Source organism: Ranitomeya variabilis, chromosome 4 (genome assembly GCF_051348905.1).
Source record: "Ranitomeya variabilis isolate aRanVar5 chromosome 4, aRanVar5.hap1, whole genome shotgun sequence".
NCBI classification, from domain to species: domain Eukaryota; kingdom Metazoa; phylum Chordata; class Amphibia; order Anura; family Dendrobatidae; genus Ranitomeya; species Ranitomeya variabilis.
The window spans coordinates 553,552,588-553,578,943 of record NC_135235.1 but is presented as its reverse complement, the minus strand read 5'-3'; the positions used below and the strand labels follow the sequence as shown (position 1 = coordinate 553,578,943).

General features: G+C 43.6%; 1 protein-coding gene across 2 annotated transcripts in view; it reads left to right on the top strand.

Moving 5' to 3' along the window:
• The window catches only part of TLK2 (tousled like kinase 2), a 129,170-nt gene that overhangs the window by 90,868 nt on the left and 11,946 nt on the right, over window positions 1-26,356 (top strand). For both annotated transcript variants that reach the window (XM_077252690.1, XM_077252689.1), the window contains exons 16-19: window positions 6,743-6,832; window positions 8,328-8,497; window positions 8,885-9,023; window positions 21,280-21,391. In XM_077252690.1, the coding sequence (XP_077108805.1) occupies window positions 6,743-6,832; window positions 8,328-8,497; window positions 8,885-9,023; window positions 21,280-21,391 (511 nt within the window). The remainder of the gene's footprint in view (window positions 1-6,742; window positions 6,833-8,327; window positions 8,498-8,884; window positions 9,024-21,279; window positions 21,392-26,356) is intronic.

The following is a 26,356-nucleotide window of genomic DNA, read 5'->3' as shown; positions in this document are numbered from 1 at the left end:
ATTTTCTGGGAGACTGGAATGGCACGTGCTTGACTGCTGCTCCACTTTAACGGGATCAGAGGACCTCTATTGTGTCGATTGTTGGGGGTCTTAGCAGTTTGCCTCCACTGATCTAGTAATTATCAACTGTCTTTTGAATAGGTGACACCTTCTACCTAGAACACCTCTTTAACCCCTTCACCCCTGGAGCTTTTTTCGTTTTTCGCTCCCCTCCTTCCCAGAGCCATAACTTTTTTTATTTTTCCGTCCATATGGCCATGTGAGGGCTTATTTTTTGCAGGACAAGATGTACTTTTGAACAATACCACTGGTTTTACCATGCCGTTTAACAGAAAACGGGAAAAAAAATTCCAAGTGTGATGAAATTGCAAAAAAAGTGCAATCTCACACTTGTTTTTTGTTTGGCTTTTTTGCTAGGTTCACCAAATGCTAAAACTGACCTGCCATTATGATTCTCCAGGTCATTTCGAGTTCTTAGACACCTAACATGTCTAGGATATTTTTTATCTAAGTGGTGAAAAAAAATTCCAAAGTTTGCTTAAAAAAAAAAAAAAAAAAAAATTGCGCGATTTTCCGATACCCGTAGCGTCTCCAGTTTTCATGATCTGGGGTCGGGTGAGGGCTTATTTTTTGCGTGCCAAGCTGGCGTTTTTAATGATACCATTTTGGTGTAGATACGTTCTTTTGATCGCCCGTTATTGCATTTTAATGCAATGTCGCGGCGACCAAAAAAACGTAATTTTGGCGTTTTGATTTTTTTTCTCGCTACGCCATTTAGCGGTCAGGTTAATCCTTTGTTTTTATTGATAGACCGGGCGATTCTGAACGCGGCGATACCAAATATGTGTAGGTTTGATTTTTTTTTTTAATAGTTTTATTTTGATTGGGGCGAAAAAGGGGTGATTTGAACTTTTATATATTTTTATATTTTTTTTTATATTTTTAACCACTTTTTTTTTTTTTTTTGGCATGCTTCAATAGCCTCCATAGGAGGCTAGAAGCATGCACAACTCGATCGGCTCTGCTACATAGAGGTGAAGTACAGATCACCTCTATGTAGCAGAAAGGCAGGTGTACTTTGAGCGCCGGACCGCCCCCGGCACATTAACCCCCGGCACACCGCGATCAAACATGATCGCGCTGTGCCGGCGGTACAGGGAAGCATCGCGCAGGGAGGGGGCTCCCTGCGTGCTTCCCTGAGACCCCCGCAGCAACGCGATGTGATCGCGTTGCTCCGAGTGTCTCCTACCTCCTTCCACGCTGCAGGTCCCAGATCCAAGATGGCCGCGGCATCCGGGTCCTGCAGGGAGGGAGGTGGCTTACCGAGTGCCTGCTCAGAGCAAGCGCTGGTAAGCCTGCTTTGCTCTAAGTCAGATAGGTGATCTGACAGAGTGCTATGCAAACTGTCAGATCACCGATCTGTGATGTCCCCGCCCTGGGACAAAGTAAAAAAGTAAAATAAATAAATTAAAAAAAAAATCAAACAATAAAAGTACACATATTTAGTATCGCCGCGTCCGTAACGACCCCACCTATAAAACTATATCACTAGTTAACCCCTTCAGTGAACACCGTAAAAAAAAAAAAAAAAGAGGCAAAAAACAACGCTTTATTCTCATACCGAAAAAACAAAAAGTGGAATAACACGTGATCAAAAAGACGGATATAAATAACCATGGTACTGCTGAAAACGTCATCTTGTCCCGCAAAAACGAGCCGCCATACACCATCATCAGCGAAAAAATAAAAAAGTTATAGTCCTCAGAATAAAGCGATGCCAAAATAATTATTTTTTCTATAAAATAGCTTTTATCGTATAAAAGCGCCAAAACATAAAAAAATGATATAAATGAGGTATCGCTGTAATCGTACTGACCCGAAGAATAAAACTGCCTTATCAATTTTACCAAACGCGGAACGGTATAAACTCTTCCCCCAAAAGAAATTAATGAATAGCTGGTTTTTGGTCATTCTGCCTCACAAAAATCGGAATAAAAAGCGATCAAAAAATCTCCCGTGCCCGAACATGTTACCAATAAAAACGTCAACTCGTCCCGCAAAAAAACAAGACCTCAAATGACTCTGTGGACTCAAATATGGAAAAATTATAGCTCTCAAAATGTGGTAACGCAAAAAATATTTTTTGCAATAAAAAGCGTCTTTCAGTGTGTGACGGCTGCCAATCATAAAAATCCGCTAAAAAACCCACTATAAAAGTAAATCAAACCCCCCTTCATCACCCGCTTAGTTAGGGAAAAATTTAAAAAATTTAAAAAATGTATTTATTTCCATTTTCCCGTTAGGGCTAGGGCTAGGGCTATGGTTGGGGCTAGGGTTAGGGCTAGGGTTGGGGCTAGGGTTAAGGCTACATTTAGGGTTGGGGCTAAAGTTAGGGTTGGGGCTAAAGTTAGGGTTAGGGTTTGGATTACATTTACGGTTGGGAATAGGGTTGGGATTAGGGTTAGGGGTGTGTCTGGGTTAGAGGTATGCTTAGGGTTACCGTTGGGATTAGGGTTAGGGGTGTGTTTGGATTAGGGTTTCAGTTATAATTGGGGGGTTTCCACTGTTTAGGCACATCAGGGGCTCTCCAAACGCGACATGGCGTCCGATTTCAATTCCAGCCAATTCTGCGTTGAAAAAGTAAAACAGTGCTCCTTCCCTTCCAAGCTCTCCCGTGCGCCCAAACAGGGGTTTACCCCAACATATGGGGTATCAGCGTACTCGGAACACATTGGAGAACAACTTTTGGGGTTCTCCTGTTACCCTTGGGAAAATACAAAACTGGGGGCTAAAAAATAATTTTTGTGGAAAAAAAAAATTTTTTTTATTTGAACGGCTCTGCGTTATAAACTGTAGTGAAACACTTGGGGGTTCAAAGCGCTCTCAACACATCTAGACGAGTTCCTTAGGGGGTCTACTTTCCAAAATGGTGTCACTTGTGGTTTTTTTTTAATGTTTAGGTACATTAGGGGCTCTGCAAACGCAATGTGACGCCTGCAGACCATTCCATCTAAGTCTGCATTCCAAATGGCGCTCCATCCCTTCCGAGCCCTCCCATGCGCCTAAACAGTGGTTCCCCCCCACATATGGGGTATCGGCGTACTCAGGACAAATTGGACAACAACTTTTGGGGTCCAATTTCTCCTGTTACCCTCGGGAAAATACAAAACTGGGGGCTAAAAAATAATTTTGTGGGAAAAAATTTTTGTTTTATTTTTACGGCTCTGCATTATAAACTTCTGTGAAGCACTTGGTGGGTCAAAGTGCTCACCACACCTCTAGATAAGTTCCTTAGGGGGTCTACTTTCCAAAATGGTGTCACTTGTGGGGGGGTTTCAATGTTTAGGCACATCAGTGGCTCTCCAAACGCAACATGGCGTCCCATCTCAATTCCAGTCAATTTTGCATTGAAAAGTCAAATGGCGCTCCTTCGCTTCCGAGCTCTGTCATGCGCCCAAACAGTGGTTTACCCCCACATATGGGGTATCGGCGTACTCAGGACAAATTGTACAACATCTTTTGGGGTCCATTTTCTCCTGTTACCCTTGGTAAAATAAAACAAATTGGAGCTGAAGTAAATTTTGTGTGAAAAAAATTAAATGTTCATTTTTATTTAAACGTTCATTTTTATTTAAACATTCCAAAAATTCCTGTGAAACACCTGAAGGGTTAATAAACTTTTTGAATGTGGTTTTGAGCACCTTGAGGGGTGCAGTTTTTAGAATGGTGTCACACTTGGTTATTTTCTATCATATAGACCCCTCAAAATGACTTCAAATGAGATGTGGTCCCTAAAAAAAAAAAAATGGTGGTGTAAAAATGAGAAATTGCTGGTCAACTTTTAACCCTTATAACTCCCTAACAAAAAAAAATTTTGGTTCCAAAATGGTGCTGATGTAAAGTAGACATGTGGGAAATGTTACTTATTAAGTATTTTGTGTGACATATCACTGTGATTTAATTGCATAAAAATTCAAAGTTGGAAAATTGCGAAATTTTCAAAATTTTCGCCAAATTTCCATTTTTTTCACAAATAAACGCAGGTAATATCAAATAAATTTTACCACTATCATGAAGTACAATATGTCACGAGAAAACAGTGTCAGAATCACCAGGATCCGTTGAAGCGTTCCAGAGTTATAACCTCATAAAGGGACAGTGGTCAGAATTGTAAAAATTGGCCTGGTCATTAACGTGCAAACCACCTTTGGGGGTGAAGGGGTTAATTGCAGGATAAATCATACACACATTTGCTTGTATTCATTATTATCCATTAGTTACAGAAAATTACCGTACATAGCCATGTCTATAGTATTGCAAAGGTAATAAACAGTGCATGTTAATCATTTATGTCCTATTTTGAACCTTAACTACATTAACTTCTAATAAAACCTCTAAAACTAAGGGTACCGTCACACATTGAAATTTTCATCGCTGCGACGGCATGATTCGTGACGTCGCAGCGTCGTATAATCATCGCTCCAGCGTCGTAGACTGCGGTCACACGTTGCAATCACGGCGCTGGAGCGATGCCGAAGTCCCCGGGTAACCAGGGTAAACATCGGGTAACTAAGCGCAGGGCCGCGCTTAGTAACCCGATGTTTACCCTGGTTACCAGCGTAAACGTAAAAAAACAAACAGTACATACTCACCCGTCGGTGTCCTTCAGGTCCCTTGCAGTCTGCTTCCTGCTCTGAGTGCAGCCGTACAGTGAGAGCAGAGCGCAGCACCGCTGCGCTCTGCTCTCACTTTCCGGCCGGCACTCAGAGCAGGAAGCAGACGGCAAGGGACCTGAAGGACACCGACGGGTGAGTATGTACTGTTTGTTTTTTTACGTTTACGCTTGTAACCAGGGTGGATAAAAATCAATGTTTTTTTAAAAAAAATCAAAAAAATCGGATTTTTTTGATTTAAATCGGATTTTTTTGATTTAAATCGGATTTTTTTCAATAAACTGCTTTTTGAGGAAAATATTTTACCATCCAAAGGTTCTTCCATCATGAGATAAAGCTGAGTTGTTTAACTCAGTAGAACAAAGGCTGTATATGTGTAACATTCACAATGCCATGCTCTTCCAGAGGTTTCTGTAGGATGCTGACTATCCAACAAGTTTGGGCATGTCAACTGAATGGAAAAAGAAACTAAACCAAAAGTGAAACCAAGCTAGAAGTGTGGAATTAAAGGGGCAGTATGAACAAAATGTGGAGGCTATTAATAGTTTATACAATTAAGACATGCTGCTTTTAAACACCTACCTATTGCCATATAGTAAAACAAAAAAGATTTTTACTTACTTTGGGGTCCCCCCCTCACCCTGGCGTTAGATCGTTGCCCCTAGTTTCGTCCGTGTAACTATGGGCGCACATGCGCACTGCTCTCACTTCTCATTTTAATCGTGATTTATATTAAAAAAAACCTTTTGATTTAAATCAGTGATTTAAATCATGATTAAAATCATGATTTAAATCGATCCGATTTAAATAGAAAAAAATCTTTTGATTTAAATCGTGATTTAAATCATGATTTAAATCGGCGTGATTTAAATCAATCCACCCTGCTTGTAACCAGGGTAAACATCGGGTTACTATGCGCGGCCCTGCGCTTAGTTACCCGATGTTTACCCTGGTTACAAGCGAAGACATCGCTGGATCGCTGTCACACACAACGATCCAGCGATGTCAGCGGGTGATCAAGCGACGAAAGAAAGTTCCAAACGATCTGCTACGACGTACGATTCTCAGCAGGGTGTCTGATCGCAGTAGCGTGTCAGACACAGCGATATCGTAACGATATCGCTAGAACGTCACGAATCGTAACGTCGTAGCGATGGAAATTTCAATGTGTGACGGTACCCTAACATAATGCCGCCTGGAGGAGAGTTCTAAATAGATTCCGCCCTGTGAGTAAATAGTGTCTGCGTAATCGTACACCTATTTCTTATGCATATACTGAGTTATTTTAACCTAAACAGTATGGCAGGAGGAGTTCCATCTTCCCCATATCTTCTCAAATTTGGCTGGACAACCTCTATTTTGATACAATGTCCGCTCATACGGAATAATTGAGTTCACTAAGTCAACCCATGCTCTAAGAGATGGACAAGAACCACCCATCCACCGCAGTGCCAACACCTTTCGTGCCATAAACAGCGTCTCCCTCAGAAAAATTCCCGTATGATGATCCCAGGCCTCCGCCTCCCATACTCCAAATAAACATACCAGGGGTTCAAGTGGGACAGGGATCGACACCAAGGATGTCAATAGTATCGTCACCTCTCTCCAGTATTGAAAGACAACAGGACATTTCCATATCATATGGATAAAATCTGCATCACTAGAATGACACCTCAAGCAGTCTGATGAATGAAGACGACCCATTTTAAAAAGACGAGTCGGGGTCAAATAGAATTGATATATGATGTACAGCTGGGTCATCCTATTATTGATTGATGGGGAGACCTTAGTTGGAGATTCCAAGATTTCATCCCATTCTTCTCCCAGTGTATCTGGAAGAAGCCTCCCCCATTTCCCCCTAATTGAATCTATGGTAGATCCTTCGCCTATGGATAACAAATAGGTATATAAAGAGGAAATAAGTCCCTGAGGACCCTGCGAATTAAGAATTCCTATTAACGGTAAAGTTGAAATAGCTCGACCTGTACCCATATTCCGTACATGTGATTGGAAGGCTGATATTTTTACAGATTTTTTAATTTATTTATATGTTACATTTTTATTATCAGACATGCCTGCAGGGAATATCGCATTCACAAGGAGCTGGATCATCCCAGAATAGTCAAACTATATGACTATTTCTCTCTCGACACCGACTCGTAAGTAGCGGTTTTCATCCATGACTCTTCTACAAAAAGTGCATTCTAACATCTTTATGTGAAACACTTGTACTTTTTCGGGACATTTAGTTTTTCACTGAAGGGAATCTGCCATGTCCCCAAACTGTATAAACCTGCAGATACTGGGTTAATATGTAGGTTAATAGTGGCCGCCGCACTACCAGAAGGAAATGAACCTTATTCCCCCTAGCATGCTATTTCTTTCACTCATAGAGATGTGCTCAGAGCGGCTTTGGTCAGTGCTCCAGGTACAGTATTCATGTCTGTAAGCACGCCCTGGCACATTGACTGACAGCTCAGCACTGATACATTGCAGTTGAATGTGCTGAGACATGCTTAAAGGGAACCTGTCAGCAGGATTGTGCATAGCAACCTACACACTGTCAGGTCTGCACTGTTATACTGATTAAAATGGGTTGATGAATACCTGGGTTGATGAAATCCGTATTGTGGTTGTTGTTTAATACCAGCACATACAGAATGGTAAAGAAAAAGGGAAAAAAAAAAACACTTCTGCAGGCTGGCACCTGCACTGCAGCATAATTGCATGTTTACTCTATACTTAATCCCTTTTTCTCATTTAATTGAGCGAGGGGGGGGGAGAAGGTAAATTTGAAAATGGCGCCTGTGCAGTGGCAGCTATCGGTGGGTATAGAGATCTGATAGCTACTATTGCGCAGGTTCCGGCGGCGCCATCATTGCTGGAGAAGAAAATAGTCGTTCTCCTCCTCAATTAAATAAGCAAAAGGGATTAAGTTCACAGTAAACATGTAATTATGCTGCAGCGCAGGTGTCACGGCTGTCACCCGCCTGCAGAAAGAAGCTTTTTTTTTTTTTTTTTTTTCACTCAGTATGTGCTGGTAATCATTATGCAAGTTGGGGGCAGGTCAGTGAGAGATCAGTGACCTGTCGGCAGTCTGCATTATGAATACCTAATCAGAGCACCACATACACCAACCCCGCCTTACAGCACGAGCATATCATTAACACAAAACTGAAAATATAGATTAAATAATGATCAGATGGATTTAATCAACCAAGGTATAATTTTAATCAGTATAACGGCTCCGGCTTGGCACTGTGTAGGTTGCTATGCTCAATCCTGCTGTCAGGTTCCTTTTAAATGTGCCACTCACTATGTACTGGGCAGTGACTGAAGCCGCTCCTCTTTGACTGACAGCCAGAGGCTGCCAGGAGGAATAGTTATTTTTCTCCTGGTAGACAGGCTTTCAGTGCAGCGGCCGCACAGATTTGGAACATGATTAACCCCTTAGCTGCAGGTTACCAGTGTTTGGTGACATGACAGGTTACCTTTTAGTACTTAAATCAGAACAAGTATGATTTGTTAAACTCTCGATAATTCCAATGATGGCCTTTAAGAGTTGGAAATTGTAGTAATCCATTTGTAATTGTAAAGTCATCATGGCCTTAGCCTTGCTCTGCAGTACAGTGTTGTTTTCCGCTATACTGCCAGGTTCTGCACCGTGCTGGAGTACTGCGAGGGCAACGACCTTGACTTCTACTTGAAGCAGCACAAGCTTATGTCAGAAAAGGAAGCTCGTTCCATCATAATGCAGATTGTAAATGCCCTCAAGTACTTGAATGAGATTAAACCCCCTATCATTCACTATGATCTGAAGCCAGGCAAGTATGAATCTGTTTACTTTGGGTTTTTTTTTTCTCTTGACTATGACTTGAGTGTTTTCACAGTTTACATTTTGGGGCATCTTTGCTTAGAAAGTCACTTTAGTTCTGTCTTCTCTCCTTTAGTATTATAACTAGTGATGAGCGAATATACTCGTTACTCGAGATTTCTCAAGCATGCTCGGGGGTCCTCCGAGTATTTTTTAGTGCTCGGAGATTTCGTTTTTCTTGCCGCAGCTGAATGATTTACATTTGTTAGCCAGCATAAGTACATGTAGGGGTTGCCTGGTTGCTAGGGAATCCCCACATGTAAAGGACCAGCATTTAATCTGTTTAGCACAAATTAATTGCTGCCTTTTGAAAGCTATTATGTTTTTTAATTTTTAGGTAATATTCTATTGGTTAACGGTACTGCTTGTGGAGAGATAAAAATCACAGATTTTGGACTGTCTAAAATAATGGATGATGACAGCTATAACTCTGTAGATGGCATGGAGCTCACTTCACAAGGAGCTGGCACATACTGGTAGGTATTCATATAAACCTGGTGGATTAGTAAATGATGATGTATGCCATCAGTTGTACGTTTCTTACTTACAGCTAGTAAATACTTGTATGTGTTCTTTGATGCCTAGTTGAAAAATCTGAATTTTCTATTTGCCGAAAAATTCCTTTCCCATTGAACACTTTGGGGACATCGTGTCATGGGTATACGTCCTGCTGGTAGGAGAGTCTTCGGTAGCTGGAATAAAAAGTATGGCTCCACATGGTGGGTTAGACAACTCAGTTTATTTACCGAAAGCAATAGGACAGAATTCCCCCAAAAAAACCTGAATTAAAAAACCCTTCAAAACCAACATGACCTGAACCCAGGAAAAAACAAATAAGCCATAGGAAACGAGAACTGATCCCCGAGGCTGTAGGGGCTGTGTCAACTCGTGTATTCAACGAGAGGCTTTTACGGTAAGTGTAAAAAATGTATTTCTTCATCGCTTCATTGGTGTATGCTGCTGTTGCTAGGAAGCTGACACTAGCAAAGAAGGAAAATAGCTCCTCCTCAGCAGTATACACCCACCGACTGGCACAAAGTACCTTTAAGCTTAGTGTTTGTATGAGGCGGACCTGGATCTGCTCCCAGATCCGTATTTTCCTTTTCAGGTTCCCTGTTTGTGTTTGTTCACCTTTTTCCCTTTGTCTTTCAGGTTCCTTTTTCTTAGGGTAACGGGGTGTAATTTCTCACCCTGTTTTCCCGTACTTATGTGACCGAGAGAGCAGTGTGGTGTCACCCACATCGTCCACTCTCGGGCCCCGCAAGGCAGGACCTAATTCCCTGTCACCTTTACAGGTGCTTCAGGGTGATTCCAGGTGGCCGGTCCTTTGTCTTTTCCCCACCCAACTTCTCCTCGGAGAGGGCTGGGAGGAAGACGGTGGTCACCAGCGGTGGCCTTTCTTCCCCTTGTAAGGGGTTGACGCTGTATTCTGCACCGTTTGGAGACGGTGCGGGAAGGAGGATCCCTATTCCAGTGACCCTCACCCACCTGAGGGCTCCTGATGCTATCTCATAGCTGCAGAGGGAACAGTACTCATGCAGGTATGTCTCCCTCCGCAGCAGCAGGCGTTATCCCTGGGACAGGACGGCGTTAGTGGAAGGGCACAGTCGCGGACATTTTTCCCATAGCCGGGCTCTGTGCTTGTGGACACTCCCCCCTACCTTAGCTGGCCGCATCCCTTCCTGGTACTCTTTAGCCACTCATCGTCGCACGTTTAAATCGCACGCTCTTTTTTTATCCAATAGGAGGCTTCTCTGGCCACGTCCTTTGCAGCACACGCTTTTTTGGCGCGTTTTTTTCCGCTCCTATCACGGAGCTTCTCCTTCCTGGCTGTTCACACCCCCACCGTGTCAGCAAACTGGAGGGGGACTTTCATTTCGCTAGCCAGCAGATTTTCCTGGCTGTTCACGCCCCCGGTGTGTCAGCCAATAGGTTGCTCTTTCACCAGCCGTCAGACTTCAGGGTGCGGTGACACATCCGAGACTGCATCATCTTTCTTACATAGCCATATCCTGCGCGCTCTGCAGACCTGCGGACGATCTAACTGTTGGTTCTATTGGGCCTAAGTGCCTTTTTTGTTGGGTTGGTACATATGTTGAGTTTTGGTTGCTTCTCCAACTGCTTGAATACTAACCAAGGTACTTTGTGGCAGTCGTGGGTGTGTACTGCTGAGGAGATGCTATTTTCCTTTTTTGCCTAGTGTCAACCTCCTAGCGACAGCAGCATACACCCATGGTTACCTGTGTCCCCCAATGAAGGCTCCAAGAGAGATTTTACGGTGAGTGCCAAAAACCCCTCTTTTCAACTCAACAGCATTGAGGGAAATGGGACCATGGGCTGTCCTATAGCAGTACCAATGTATGCTAAAAAGGGACATTAAAGGGAACCCGTCACTAGGTATGACTGTTTGAGATACGGCCAGCACCTTTCTGGTGATATACAGCATTATAGAATGCTGTATATCTCTCCCCCCCACCATTCTGACCTGAAGGACAAGAAAAACAGCTTTTATTATACTCACCTTGGGAAAAGGGCGACCCAATCCGGGGGGTGTCACTGGTCCTGGTCCGGCACCTCCCTTCTTGCGATGCTGTCCTCCTTCTTGCTTCTTGTGCATGACTCGTCCCTACGTCATCCACACAGTCTCCCTGGCATCGTGATCCTGCGCAGTCATACTTCTCTGCCCTTACTAAGACGAGAGTATTCAGCAGCTGGCTCTTGCGCTGTAGATAAATAATTAAAAAAAAAAAAACTCTGTGGGTTCCCCTGTATTTTTGATAACCAGTCAAGCAAAACTTACAGTTGGGGGCTGCAACTCTCAGCTGTCAACTTCTGCAAGGCTGGTTATCAAAAAGAGTATTTTTTAATTGTTTAATTAATTTGTGAAAGCAAAAAAAATACGGCGTATGGTCACTCTCATTTTGACAACCATCCTTGCTGCAGCAGACAAGACAGCTCGTGGCTGGTATTCAAAGGCTGGTCAGGGGCCATAGGTATTGCCCCCCCCCCTCTGTAGCGGTGGCCAGTGGGGTTAATATTTCTGGGGTTGATGCCATCTTTGTATTGTCTGGTGACATGAAGCCCACGGATTAGTAATGGAGAGGCGTCTATAAGACAGCTATCCATTACTAATCATGTAGTTGGTGCTAGCGGGGATCTCACCGAGGTCGCGGCAGTGCAGCCCGGCTGGGAACGTAACCTCACTGACCGGGAGCCCCTTACAAGCATGAGAATACGAGCCCCCAGCTGTCTACTTTAGCAAGGCTGGTTGTCAAAAATGAAGTGGGACCCCACACCGTTTTTTTAAATTATTTAGTTAAAAAATAAAGCATGGTGACTCCTCTATACTTTATAACCAGCCTTGCTGATGCTGAGGGTTGCACCTTCCCCCCTCTTCCGTTCAGAAGGCATCATGTTCTCTCTGAGGCCTTCTATGTGCACACGACACCTTTTAAGATGCCGATGCACCCACTGAGGCTTTCCTAGCAGACGTTGCTTCAAGACACTTCCGGTGGTCTTTTTGTTGAAGTGACTTTGCTGGCACTGTTGTTGTTATTGTCGTCTTTTCCCTAAACTTTCAACTATAAAAAGTGGGTGGCTTCTAAAAGAAGCTACCCGAAGAATGAACATGATGTTCATTTTTTTTTTTTTTTGCAAACCCTGAAGCAGTTAAAAGTAACAGAAGACTGAACATGTGCATGACAATGTGGTGTTTTTATGGAAATGTTTTTCTACCTGCCAAAAACATTCCCCCTCCAGTGTGCGCCTTTACTTTCAGCAAAAATCAGATAGAAATGTCTTGAAGTTCAATCTGATAGTCCGTGGGTTCAGGTAGGCACTTCTCTGCTCTGTCCTGCTCTGAGCTTCCTTGAGGACCCAGAACTACTCCCTGTTGTTGTCGCAACCAAATTAGCTTGTACTCTCTGCATAGTTTATTTCCCATGCAAATGGCCAGGCCCATTGCGTTCTCAGAGATGGTCTTAACCCTAGCCCTTCTTATCTCTCAACTCCTCTCACTAGTGGGCACTAGCAGCTACTGCACCCTTATGAATAGATGGGATCCCTGAAGTAAGTTTTAGGTACCCCAGGCTCTCACTCCAGAATTCAGGCTTTATAATAGTTGCCAGAATGCTGCGCCAATTTTTGTCTGCTGGTTGGAAATACCTTTGTTGCCTCTGAGGGTCAATATCTCCTCACCCAGGGCCCTTTAGCATTCTCTATCTGCTCTCAGGTCATAGCCACTGGGGAGCAAGATTGTTTACCAAGCCCTTTTAAGTGTAATGCCAAAGTGTGCAATAGAGCTATATTGTGTACAGAGGATTGCACCAACCGTTGTCTGCATCCATAGAAGACTTGCTGAGAAGAAAAATGAAGATTTTTGGGTACCTATCGTAAAATCTTTCTCTGAGCCTTCATTGAGGGACACGGGAAACCATGGGTTTATGTTGCTGCCACTAGAAGACTGACACCATGCAAAAAAAAGTTTGCTCCTCCTCAGCAGTATATACCCACCAAATGGCACAAACCTTATCAGTTAGTGAAAAAGCAGTAGGAGCAGCAACAGGTATACAGCAAACATAAACTAACCAGAACCAACAACAAACACGGGTGGATGCTGTGTCCCCCAGTGAAGGCTCCGAGAAAATGTTACGGTAGGTACCCGAAATCTAATTTCTCTATCGCCTCATTGAGGGACACAGGAGACCATGGAACATCCAAAGGCAGTCCCAAGGGTGGGTAAAAGAGTAGTACCCTCAAATCATAGCTCTGCCACTATAGCTTACAGGCCCTTTCTACCAAGATTTGCATGCAACGAGGTGTAGGCGTGAACCTTGTAGAACTTGGCAAATGTATGAATGGAAGATCACATAGCAGTCTTACAAATCTGTAAGGTTGACGCCTTGGTGCGGACGGCTCAGGAGGCCAGTGGAGTGCATGGTGATCTTGAGTGGACTCATTCTGTCTTAGTCGATAGGCTTCCAGAATGGCAAAATGAACCCAGCAAGCAATGGTAGACTTGGAAGCAGCTAAACTTTTGTTTGTTTAGGGACTGCTCTCGAGGATGAGAAATGATGGATAAAAGGAAAAGGAAGGAAGAACAATAGCCTCATTGAGGTGAATTGTAGAAACTACTTTGGGGAGAAAGGATGGTATCGGCCATAACACTACCTTGTCCTGGTGGGACTCAGATGGTGGAAACGACAAGAGAAAGCTGCAAGTTTGGAAACTCCGTGTAATAGAAGTGATGGCGACCAGGAAAGCAACTTTCCAGAAAAGGAGTGAAACAGAAATTTCTTGTAGAAGTTTGAATGAGTGACTCTTGAAAATCGAGCACTAGATTGAGGTCCTACCAGAGACTGGGAGGGGGGAGCACAGTGCATAACTCCCTGCAGGGAGGTCTTGATCGGAGAACGAGATGCTAGATTGTTTTGAAAAAGGGTGCCCCTTGAGAGAACTGAGGCCAGATTCCAGACCCGATTGTAGGAAGGACAAAACCGAAGGCAGATGAAAAACTATTGGGGAGATCAGATTAGTTTCTCACCAGCGGAAAAAGGCTTTCCACACACAGTGGTAAATGCGAGAGGAAGGCGGCTTCCTAGCTCTAATCATGGTTTGAACAACCTGATTGGAGAATCTTGCGGATTTCAGAACTGCAGTTTCAACAGCCATGCAGTCAAATTGAGAGACTGAGAAATCTGGTGGAAGAGAGGACCCTACTTGAGAAGGTCCCGGAATTTCCACGGAGTGTCTGTGAAGACGTTGATTACTTCTCCATTCTGGGCCAGTCTGGAGCGATGAAAATGAGACACTCCCTCTGTCTTGATCTTCTTGACCACCCTAGGGATCAGTGGCAAGGCAGGGATAAGGTACGGGAGAACTGAGACCAAGTAATTACTAAGCTAGCAGTTTGTGTGCTCAGGAGACAAACCAAGGAACCTTATGATTCACTCTGGATACCATCAGATCGACGTCGGGAGTCCCGCATCGGAGACAAATCTTGTGAAAGACTGATGGGTTGAGGGACCATTCAGCGGTGGCGAGACCCTCTCGGCTGAGAAAATCGGCAACCCACTTCTCCACTCCTGGAATGTGTACTGCTAAGATCCTCTGTACGTTCTGCTCAGTCCATAAACAGAATCCTCGACTTTTCTAACAATACTGCTCAACCTTGGTGGTTTATGTATGCCACCGCCATGGCATTGTCTGTTTGGACCCGAATCGGATGATTGAGGAGAATGTGAAGTAGAGCAAGGAAGATTGCCCTGAGCTTCAGAATGTTAATAGGAAGAGACGATTCCTGGGCGGAGCATCGGCCCTGGACTGTTAACTTCTGAGAATCTGCTCCTCAGCCGAGAAGACATCTGTTGTAACGATCTTCCAACTAATTGGCCGAAAGGATCTCCCACAATGGACTAGGGGAGATTGAGTCCACCATTCTAGGGACTTCTTTATTCGGGGAGGGACGTTCCAGGAAGTGGTTCAACCTGTCCAATCTTGATAGAATAATTTTAAAGGGTATGTGTATGGAACTGCTTGCATTGACACAACAAACTTTCCTAGGATGTTCATACAGAAGGGGAACAAATAAGGAGATGTGCCTCTAAGGGAGCGAATCCCGCGTGATGAAATAGTGTTTCAAAACTCTTTATCACGCGGTGTTGAGCATTCCTAGGAAAAACAATATGTTGGACTGGAATTGGAGACTACCTTGATATGTTGATAATTGAGCCCAGACCAGAGAGGGTGTCCAGAGTGATCTGTAGACTCTTGTGATATTCTGAGAAAGACACAGCCGTGATGAATGTGATGTAAGTAAGGAGTGTTGAGGATGCCTTTGCTCCGAAGAATGGCCAATAACCATCACCATTACCTTCATGAAGACTCTGTCCACGGCGCTGCCGTTTGTCCTAGCCACATCACCCAGAAAGTGGGATTGCTGTACCGTGAACCAAGGAATTCTCTGGTGAGGAGGAATAATGGGAATGTGTAGATGGGCATCTTGAATGTCCAATGAGCATAGGAATTCCTCAGGTTCCATGGAGGCCATGACGAAGCGAATAGACTCCATTCTGGAATGGCATAGTCGAACATGTTTGTTCAAAAACTTGAGATCCAAAATGGGATGAACAGAGCCATCCTTCATTGGAACCACAAACACGTTTGACTAGAAAAGTGATCTGGTGAAGAAATGGGGATGATGGCAGCTGCCTTGGAGAGCAGGCTGATAGCCTTGAAAAACCCAGGAATGCGGGAAGAGTCCATTTGGTGGCGGGTCTCGCCAAAACGAAAACGAGTGAACGTAGAAAATTCTATCTTGTAACCCTGGGAGATGACGTCTCGGATCGCAGGCTGTTTTGAACAGCTGACATGTGCCGCTAACAGCTCTGGGAAGAATCTTGATCCACCCGCAGCTGTTAAACCGTTAAATGTCACTGTTAAACTCGTGACAGCGGCATTTAACACATGCTTACGGCAAGCACACCGGAAATCCCGCTCAGCGGTGCCCGTGTCACATGATCGCGGGTCGCCTATGGGTTGGCATGACAACCAGAGGTCTCCAACAGACCTCTATGGTTGTCACTGCCAGATTGCTATGAGCGCCACCTTGTGCTCATAGCAAGTCAACAATTCTGCTACATGCAGATGATCTGGTTGTGGCAGCTTCTAGTCTTCCATGGAGACTATTGAAGCATGCCAAAAGTTAAAAAAAAAATTACAAATATTAAAAAAAAAAAAAAATGTAAAAGTTCAAATCGCCCCCCTTTTGCCTTATTCATAATGAAATAAAAAAACTCAATCATACACATATTTTGTATTGCCGCGTTCAGAATCACTTGATCTATCAATATAAAATAAATTAACCGATCGCTAAACGGCGTAAGGAGAAAAAAAAAGTCAAAACGCCAGAATTATGTTTTTTAGGTCACCGCAACATTGCATTAAAATGCAATAACAGGTGATCAAAAGATCGTATCTGCACCAAAATGGTATCTTTAAAAACATCAGCTCGACACACAAAAAATAAGCCCTCACCCAACCCGAGATCATGAAAAATAAAAACGCTACGGGTCTCGGAAAATGACGCAATTTTTATTTATTTTTTTTAAGCAGACTTTGGATTTTTTTTTTTTCACCTCTTAAATGAAAAAAGAACCTAGACATGTTTGGTGTCTATGAACTCGTAGTGACCTGGAGAATCATAATGGCTGGACAGTTTTCTCATTTGGTGAACATGGTAAAAAGTAAAAACATTGTGGAATTGCACTTTTTTTTTCACTGCACTTGGAATTTTTTTTCCCGTTTTTGAGTTAACAATATGGTAAAACTAATGGTGTTGTTCAAAAGTACAACTTTTCCCGCAAAAAACAAGCTCTCACATGGCCATATTGACGGAAAATCTAGGAAGAGGGGGAGCGAAAAATAGAAACTCAACAACAAAAAAGAGCTGCGGTGCAAAGGGGTTAAAGTATGCAAAAAGTTTTAAAAAAAATTGTAAATATAAAACAATCATATCACCCCCTTTTCGCCTCATTCAAAATAAACCAAAAATCAATATAAAAGAATTAACCCAATCACTAAACAGAGTAATGATAAAAAAAAATTCAAAACTTCAGAATAAAATTTTTTTGGGTCGCCACTACATTGCAATAAAATGCAGTAACGGGTGATCAAAAGATCGTATCTACACCAAAATGGTATCAAAAACGTCAGCTTGGCGTGCAAAAAATAAGCCTTCCCCCAGCCCAATAGCACGAAAAATGGAGACGCTATAGGTCTTGGAAAATGGCGCCATGTTGGGTTTTTTTTTCTTCTTCTTTTTTTACAAAATTTTGGATTTTTTTTCACCACTTAGACAACAAACGTATAGTTTTTCTTTTTTTTTATTTTCAACTTGACCTGGAGAAAGCATTTTTTGAGCATGGTAAAAATAACTGTGGAATTGCATTTTTTTTTTTTGCAATTTTAATGCACTTGGAAATGTTAAAACCAATGGTGTCAAAAGTACAAATTGTCCTGCAAAAAAAAAGTCCTCACATGGCCATTTTTACTGACAAATAAAAAAGTAATGGCTCTGGGAAGAACGGGAGCAAAAATGAAAACGCAAAAACTGAATTACCTCTGAATTTGACTGACTCAGGTTCTTAGTCATGTGGAGCTGGAACATCGGAGAGGAGGGTGGACAGAGGATGAGGAGTAACTAGACTATGAACTAGTGTCTGTATGCTTTTTAGAACCCCTGTAACGCCTGCGTGGTGTAACCACTTGAGGCTGTAGAGGGGCCGCAGGGTCCGGAACACCGAGGGCAGCGATAGGGGGTCCTGTGTTGGAGGCAGTGCTAAATAATCGTTCGAAGACCAAAACCAAGGTCTGGAATACCTTGGCAAGGTCGGCTATTGACTGGGAGAGAGATGTTTCCCACGCCAGTGGGAGCACACTCTCGTTACGGGCAGTAGGGGGGCTTCTGGTGTCATATGGGTTGCATTTCAGGCAGAGGGATGTGGTCTGACCAGAGGGAAACTTCTTATTACAGGTGGAGCAAGCAAAATGGAGACTAGGAGGAGGATGAGAGTGAGGCTCTCTAGGAGACACAGAGATATACATAAATAGAGAGAAGAGAGCAAGTGCCAATATGAGAGCTGCCCCCCCCAGTGACGGAGCTTATTCAGATTCTGGATCCTGATTCAGGTGGCGCTGAGTTGGCGTTGTGTATAAGGGCTGGTGATGCTGTTCTGCAGAGAATGCAGCTGTTACACCGAAGTTGTGCAGAAGAGAGCGTTAGCTGGAGATGGGGCCAGGTAGAAGGGATGAAGCCAGGAAAAAGGTACGAAGGATTTCCGCTCGCCGGTGGAGTTGGGGGTTAAAAACCATGCAGAGATCTCGGCGCTTGGAGGTAGGAGTGGTGGTCGTGGGTGCACGAAGAGCCTGTGGGCGTGATTGGCTGGACTAACAGGGCGTGGCATGGCCTCTGGAGAAGGCCTGCAATGGAGCCAGGGAATACATTTTGGAGATGGCCTCTGAATGAGGAGGGGGGAGGGTAGCGCAGTAGACGCGATATTAAGATTATTTTGCCCTCTATGACAGGAGTTTGCATATTTAAATGGAAATGGACCTGTATTAATTCCCGCATGTCTAAGAATTAGATGTTATCCTAATAATAGGAGCCCCCTCACTGCCTGGACAGGAAATACCTGTCCTGAACATCCGGGATCCTTCTTGGGATGGCTGCACGCAGATCTTTGGGCTGTCATTGGAAGGCCTGTGGCGGTAAATGGATCTGTCTTCCCACCAGGCACATATGGCTCTGGAGAGCGAGCGGTTCAGAGGATGATGGTGAGGACCTGTCCGCCTGTCCTCCAGTGCGGATGCCCTGAACACTCTTAATGTGTTAGGGGATAGGGTCCTGTCTGATGGACCGGGGAGACGATGCAATCCCACACTGTTCTTTCGGTCTTTAGTGGGGAGAACAGAGCGACACAGTTCCACTGTTTTCCCAATCACAAGCTCAACCTGCAAAATGGAAATCCTTAATAAACAAAAAACAAACCTAAGGTAGAAACGGGGCTGAATGTAACCCAGTGTCCACCTCCTGCTGCCACTAAGCTAAAACTGATTAGCTTTGTGCCAGTTAGTGGGTTGTACACTGCTAGGGAGGAGCTCATTTTTTTGCATAGTGTCAGCCTCCAAGTGGCGGCTGCATACACCCAATGATGTGATAGAGAAATGACTTTTTAGTTCGCCGGAAAGCACAATGACAAACTGGTATAGAGCGGAGAGGACCCTGCCCTTGCGGGCTTACATTCTACAGGATTATTGGGAAGGAGACAGTTGGTCGGGGGTTGCAGTAGCTCCGATGGTGTTGAGTTGGCCATACGGTCATTACAGGTTGTAAGCTTTTTTTTTAAGAGATAGGCTTTCGGGTTCCGTTTGAAGGATCCAAATGTGGTGGATAACCAGACATGTTGTGGCTCAGAATTCCAGAGGATGGGGGATATCCAGTAGAAATCTTGGATTTCTTGGAGGCGGGTGGGTGTGGAGTGAGTAAGTGTGGGGTAGAGGAGGAGATCTTGGGAGGACCGGAGATTACTTGAGGGAAGATATTGGGAGATTAGTTCGGACATATACGGAGGAGAAAGGTTATGGATGGCTTTTTAGGTCAGTGTTGGTAGTGAAGGGATTTGCAAAGAGGAGAAGCAGGAGTGTAGCAAGGAGAGAGATTAATTAGTCGGGCAGCAGAGTTAAGGATGGACTGGAGGGGTGCTAGAGTGTTAGAAGGTAGGCCACATAGGGGGATGTTGCAGTAGTCGAAGCGGGAGATGATTAGGGCGTGCACAAGCATTTTGGTAGAGTGATGGTTGAGGAAAGGACGGATCCTGGAAATAATTTTGAGCTGGAGGCGATGGGGTGGCGAGAGCTTGGATGTGCAGTTTGAAGGACAGGGCAGAGTCAAGGGTTACTCGAGGCAGCGGATTTCCGGGACAGGGGAAAGTGTTATTTAATTTATTTTGATAGATCAGGTGGGGGAACATATGCAAGATGGAGGAAAGATAATTAGTTCAGATTTGTCCACATTGAGCTTGAGGAAGCGAGAGTAGAAGGAGGATATAGCTGATAGACACTCTGGTATTCTGGACAGCGGAGAGGTGACATCTAGGCTAGAGAGGTAGATCTGAGTGTCATCGGCATATAGATGGTACTGGAAGCCATATGACTTTGAGTTGTCCCAGGCCAAGGTTATAGATTGAAAAGAGAAGGGGTCCTAGAACAGAGCCTTGAGGGACACCAACAGAGAGGGCGAGAGGAGGAGGTAGTGTGGGAATAGGAAACACTAAATGTGCGGTTGGTAAGGTATGAAGAGATCCAGGATAGGGGAAGGTCTTTGAGACCAAAGGAAGAGAGAGAGGATCTGTAGTGGGAGGCAGTGGTCAACTGCGTCGAAGGCAGAGGACAGGTCAAGAAAGATAAGCAGGCCTGCCATAGCCTGAGCTGCTGCATTGGCAGGAGGATCTCAAATCCTGACATCCATAGTGGGATAAATTTCAACTTTTTCAAGAGACTTTATACAGGGCAGCACTAGTGGAAAATGCCTAGATGTGGTTGCCACAAAGGGCTTGGCTAGGACAGCCTTAGTACTTCATTGTCTAATCACTGATGTCAAAATACTAATGGATGGGTTGGAGTACTGTGTTTCCATGCCAGTGCTGTGCAGTAGATAAAGGAAGCACTTGGGGAAAGAAGCGGTTGCTGGACTGGGAGCTGCTACTTAGCAGTGAAATACATAAGTGGATGAAGGGGACAGCCATAGAAGGAGGATAAATTAAAGAAGCCTGTGTGACTAGAAGGGATTAGGTTTTGCCAATTCCTACAGTTTGTCTGGTTCCAGACACGGCTGCAAGAGAACAAGGAAACCCTCAAAGCTCTGCAAGTCAGCGATGAGCCACAGTAAGGAGGCCAGGCAGCTTGATCTAAGCCTCTGAGCTCAGTCACTGGCTATAGTGGGGATGCATGCTGCTCACATGATATCACCAATGCAGCCAAAACATCAGGGCCAGAGCAGCAGCAGGAAGGCAGCACTGAACCCAGGGAAGGGGGGTGAGTACCTGATGAGTTTTTTAGGTATTTTATAGAGATTGGGGCCAACTTTCCTGAAAGTGGATGACCACTTTAATGTGTTAACATACAAGACATTAACACCATTGTTGTATAATCTTAGTTTCTTGTTTTCTTCTCCAGGTATCTGCCTCCGGAGTGCTTTGTGGTTGGAAAGGAACCCCCAAAAATCTCTAACAAAGTAGACGTGTGGTCTGTAGGAGTAATATTCTACCAGTGTCTGTATGGGCGAAAGGTAATTTTGTCTAAAATTGGTTTAAATATTGTGAACACAACAATAAAGACCATGACTGTTGTGGAAGGTTAAACCGAATGATTGAATTTAATTCTGATTTATGTTTCATTAATTTTTATTAATAATGAGTACAAGTCTGTTGACTCGCTGCTTCTAATACATGATAGGGTGTATCGTCAGAGCTCACTCAGACGGTTTTGTTTTTGTTTGTGAGCAAAAGAAAAAAATCTTTGAATTTCATGAGTGTCTGTTCCTACCACCAGTGTCATTTTTTTCAGATTGGGGGGGGGGCCTGGGGGGAACAAAAACTCATGGCATAATGTATTTTTCGGACTATAAGACGCATCCCATATTTTGGTCAGTAAAATAGGGAAAAATGTTTTAAATAAAATGGTGCATCTTATAGTCCGTTTTTACGGTTGCTTACCGGTGGAGATTGGGGGGGGCAGCTGCTGTTAGAGGCTAGCGGTGGCTGGAGTGGGGCTATGCTGCAGGCACTGTGCTAGAAGGAGGGTGTGTCTCATCTGTGCAAAGCTGCATGCCCTGGGCTTTCATAAAATGTTGTGAGCGGAGTCCCCTTCCCATTGATTGATTTCCCTGCGGTGGGCTTCGGGAATATTGCCGCCATAGGCAGTGCATGCGCAGATTGAGATTTCAGGAGCCTCCTGTGAACCCCACTCCACGGTAGCCCGTAAGCTACATTTTGGATTGTAAGAAGCACCCCCATTTTCCTCCCAAATTTGGGGTGGGGGAAAAAGTGTCTTCTCTGAAAAATGTGGTAAAAGTATAGAAATATTTTGCTCAACAGCTCCCCACACAATATGAAGCTCCCAGTCACCCCCACACAAAAACCATGGCTTCCCACGCTGTATTATACCCCCATTGCCCTACAAATACTCATGATGGATCCTAAACACACTTGCATACTCACACTATGATGGACTCCACACAGCAGGCACAGTCTAGTGATATCGTAATGCCTGCTCTACTGATACTCAGACGCACAGGCTGAATGTTGAAAGCGGGCCCGATGGCTCCATGTGCCACCATTGCAATCCACTGTGTCTGCATCCTGAGGATGCAGATACCTCTGAAATTGAGATGCCGGATGTGACCCGCAGACTGCACTTTGCTCAGGGCTGGTGGATGGTGCTACATTCTAATGCAACCTCTTACAAATATTATGGCATGAAATAACAAATTAAGCAACAAAAAATAAAAATCTTTCTGAAAATTATGGGCACACAACCATGGGTATAGCAGCTGGCAATAATAAAAGAAAAAAACTCACAAGAACTGATGTCAGAACAATAGAAGCAATTCTTTCAAACAAGGACAACACATTTTGCATGGTAGATGTGTTGTCCAATAGTCAGTGGTGCACTGTCCAGGAAACACCGAATTGAAAACGTGCTGTAATTTTGAAAATGAGGAACAGGTCTGTTCACACAGTAAGCCTTAATAATGGCTGATGGGACACAGCAATATATGGTCAGCTTGAAGGGAAGGAAAAATGGAAATCTTAACACTTGAAGGAAGAAGTGACCAACAGAAACAGGCAATGAAGTCCAAAAGATCAGCAGAGCGTGGAGAGATTATCTTGGGAACCAAACAATTGTAACTCGATTTCTAATGCACCGAGCTGCATAGAGAACCATATGTGTGTCTCTTTGGAAAATGGTCTTTAAAGGACTTGAATAGAATGCATAAGACAAAGACCTGAATACAAAGGTGTTGAGGGGCAGATGGTATTCTCGATTCAAGCAACACTGAATACTGTGGGTAGAAACACTTCCAGTCCGGCAGACATCCTGTACCAGTGACCTGATATGATGGAGCCACCTTGAAAAGGGGGAAACCACCAGAGGAGAGCTGGATAGACATTCTTAGGCAGAAGAATGTGACATTCCGAAAATAGGAGTTCCAAATGGCTGTTGGATGCGCTGGGGTGGAAGAGACTGCTTTCTTGGCGGCAATAATTGTATCGGCAAATATGGGGACTAAGGTGAAAAGGTCTCCTCAAGAACCGGACTCTAAATTGGCAAGAGATCCAATCTGAGAGATTGAGCTGGTGCCATACCTTTAAGAGGAGCAGGAGGGAGATTGATTTGGACGTTTTTGGCGTATTTAGAGGTTTTTAGTTTTCGGAATAATAAGCTGGACCAAAAAAGTCACAATTAGAAAGGGGGTGCTTTTGTGCCAGCTACCAGGCATAAGACAAAGGCTAACCATAGAAATAAAGCATGAGGATGGTTCTTGGATAGCTAAAACGCCTGTGAAAAACAAACTGGCGGCCATGGCACCAAGAAACAGAAGTATGAGAAGCCTAGGGGAACGTGGCTCCCAAAGAGTTCACATAGGGGTATAGGGGTATGTAGGGAGAAAGGGTTTGGGTGGGTTATACTTTCCTGTAGACAGAGAAACTGCGCTCTTTTCTTCAGTCTTAACAGATGAGTTGACACTTCACTCGATCTCAGGAGTCTAGATGAATCGTAGCAGACTGTCACTATTTTTGTGGAAAACTGAAAAGCTCAGAATGACCTGTACCCCAATGGTCCAGCTATTGGCAGAAAATGTGACTGTTTCAGCACTATTCTGTTCCCCAATAATTGTGGAGAAGGAGGAAAAAGGTAGAAACTGACAAAAAACCACTAAGCCAAAGCTAATTGCCATATTGTATGTAACTGTCTATACTCTTTTGTATCCCAATGAAATGAACACGAAAATGTGTAATAACTGAACATTCTGGTTTCAGGAAATATACCTCAAACAAATGAAATTAAATTAATTTTTATTTCATATATACGAATCAAATTTAAACAGAAGATTGTGAAATTACAGTTGGTAAACCAAAATAGTGCACTGAAATAGGTACATGAGGGGTGGGTGTGTATATAGAACTTGTGTGTAGATATTATACACAGTGAATTTAATAAGTTAATAAAACTTTTTTTAAAAAAAATTCTGCCAAGAATAATTTCAGAACTTTTCCACTTCTATAGTATGTGCGCACGTTCACGATTTGCAGCAGAAAAACTCTGCCAATTTTTGTGCTCTTAAATCAGAGTTATATCACAGAAAATAGTTAATGAAATAACATTTCCCACATGTCTACTTTTACATCAGCACAATTTTTGAAACGTAATTGTTTTTGTTAGGAAGTTATAAAGGTTAAAAGTTAACCAGCGATTTCTCATTTTTCCAACAAAATGTACAAAACCGTAGTTTTTAGGGACCACAGCATATTTTAAGTGATTTTGAGGCATATATGACCAAAAATACCCAAAAGTGACAACATTCTAAAAACTGCACCCCTCAAGGTATTCAAAACCACATTCATGAAGTTTATTAACCTCAGGTGCTTCACTGAAATTTTTGGAATGTGGAAGGAAAAAATGCACATTTTAACTGTCACAAAAATTTAACTTTAAACCCCCAATTTTTTTTTTTCCCCTAAGCATAAAAAGGACCATACAATTTAATTTATCCTGAGCATGGGTATACCCCATATGTGGGGGAAAGCCACTGTTTGGGAACACGGAAGGGAAGGAGCGCCACTTAACTTTTGAATATAAAAATTTTAATTAATTAGCGGATGCCATGTTGCATTTGGAAAGCCCCTGATGTGCCTGAACAGTGGAAACCGCCCACAAGTTACACCATTTTGGAAATTATACCCGTCGGGGAGCTTATCTAGATGTGTGGTGAGCACATTGAACCCCCAGGTGCTTCACAGAAGTTTATAACGTTGAGCCGTGAAAATAAAAATCGCTTTTTCCCCACAAAAATGTGTTGGTTTTTTTTGCCCCATATTTTGCATTTTCACAAGGGTAACTAACGGGAGAAAATTCACCATACAGTTTGTGCAATTTCTCCTGAGTAGGCAGATACCCCAAATGTGGGGATAAGGTACTGTTTAGGCTCATGGCAGGGCTCAGAAAAGGTGTGTCGTTTGATGGAATGGTCTGCTGGGGTCGTGTCTTTGGAGAGCCCCTGATGTGCCTAAACAGTGGAAAAACCCACACAAGTGACACCATTTTGGAAGCTAGAACCCTCAAGGATTGTATCTAGATATGGGGTGAGCGCCTTGTACCCCCAGGTGCTTCTCAGAAGTTTATAACGTAGAGCAATGAAAATTAAAAAATCAAACTTTTTTTCCCACAAAAATATTTTTATGTCCAATTTTTTATTTTCACAAGGATAGCTGGTAAAAATGGTGCCCAAAATTTGAGGCATCCTGGAGTTCAGAATTTTCTATAATAGCTTGCGGACTACATACACAGAGCCGCGAAGTGCTAGAAGAGCAGAATCGCTAAAAAGTGACCCCATTTTTCAAATTATACCCCTTTGGGGATTTATCTACAGGTTTAGTGACTATTTTGACTCCATGTGAGTATTCCATAAACAAGCAGTATTGGATGTTGCTGAGTGAAAATTGCAAACTGTCAATGTAGTGACCAGTATGTTGATGTGACCAGTACGTTATGTCCAGCCCATGCTTCTGGAGACACGCACCCATAAATTAGCCGGTCTCTCATCGCTACAGAAATGCCAAACATGTGGATTAAGTACACTGGGGCTGAGAAGGGAGGGGGGGCACTTGGATTTGGGAGCACAGAATTTGCTCAAATCTTTGAGGGGCGAAGAACCATTTTCGCTTTTCCAGAGCCTTTGTGCTACCAGTAAGTTGGAAACCCCTATATATCCGTTAACAGATGACGGACTTCAGTGGGGACTTGCTTTCTTTGTGGATTGAGTTGAAGCTTTTATTAGGAACATTTACATAACCATTTGTATCACATTTATCTTGCGCTCCATGCTGAGCACTTGGGCTTCTTTCACACTTCCGTCGGTACTTGGCAATCACCAGGCGTCAGTGCGACGTACCGACGGAAGCTTAAGAAATTTTGAGTGACGTGAGCAGCGGACGCAGTGTTTCAACGCGTCCGCTGCTAATTGTAAAGT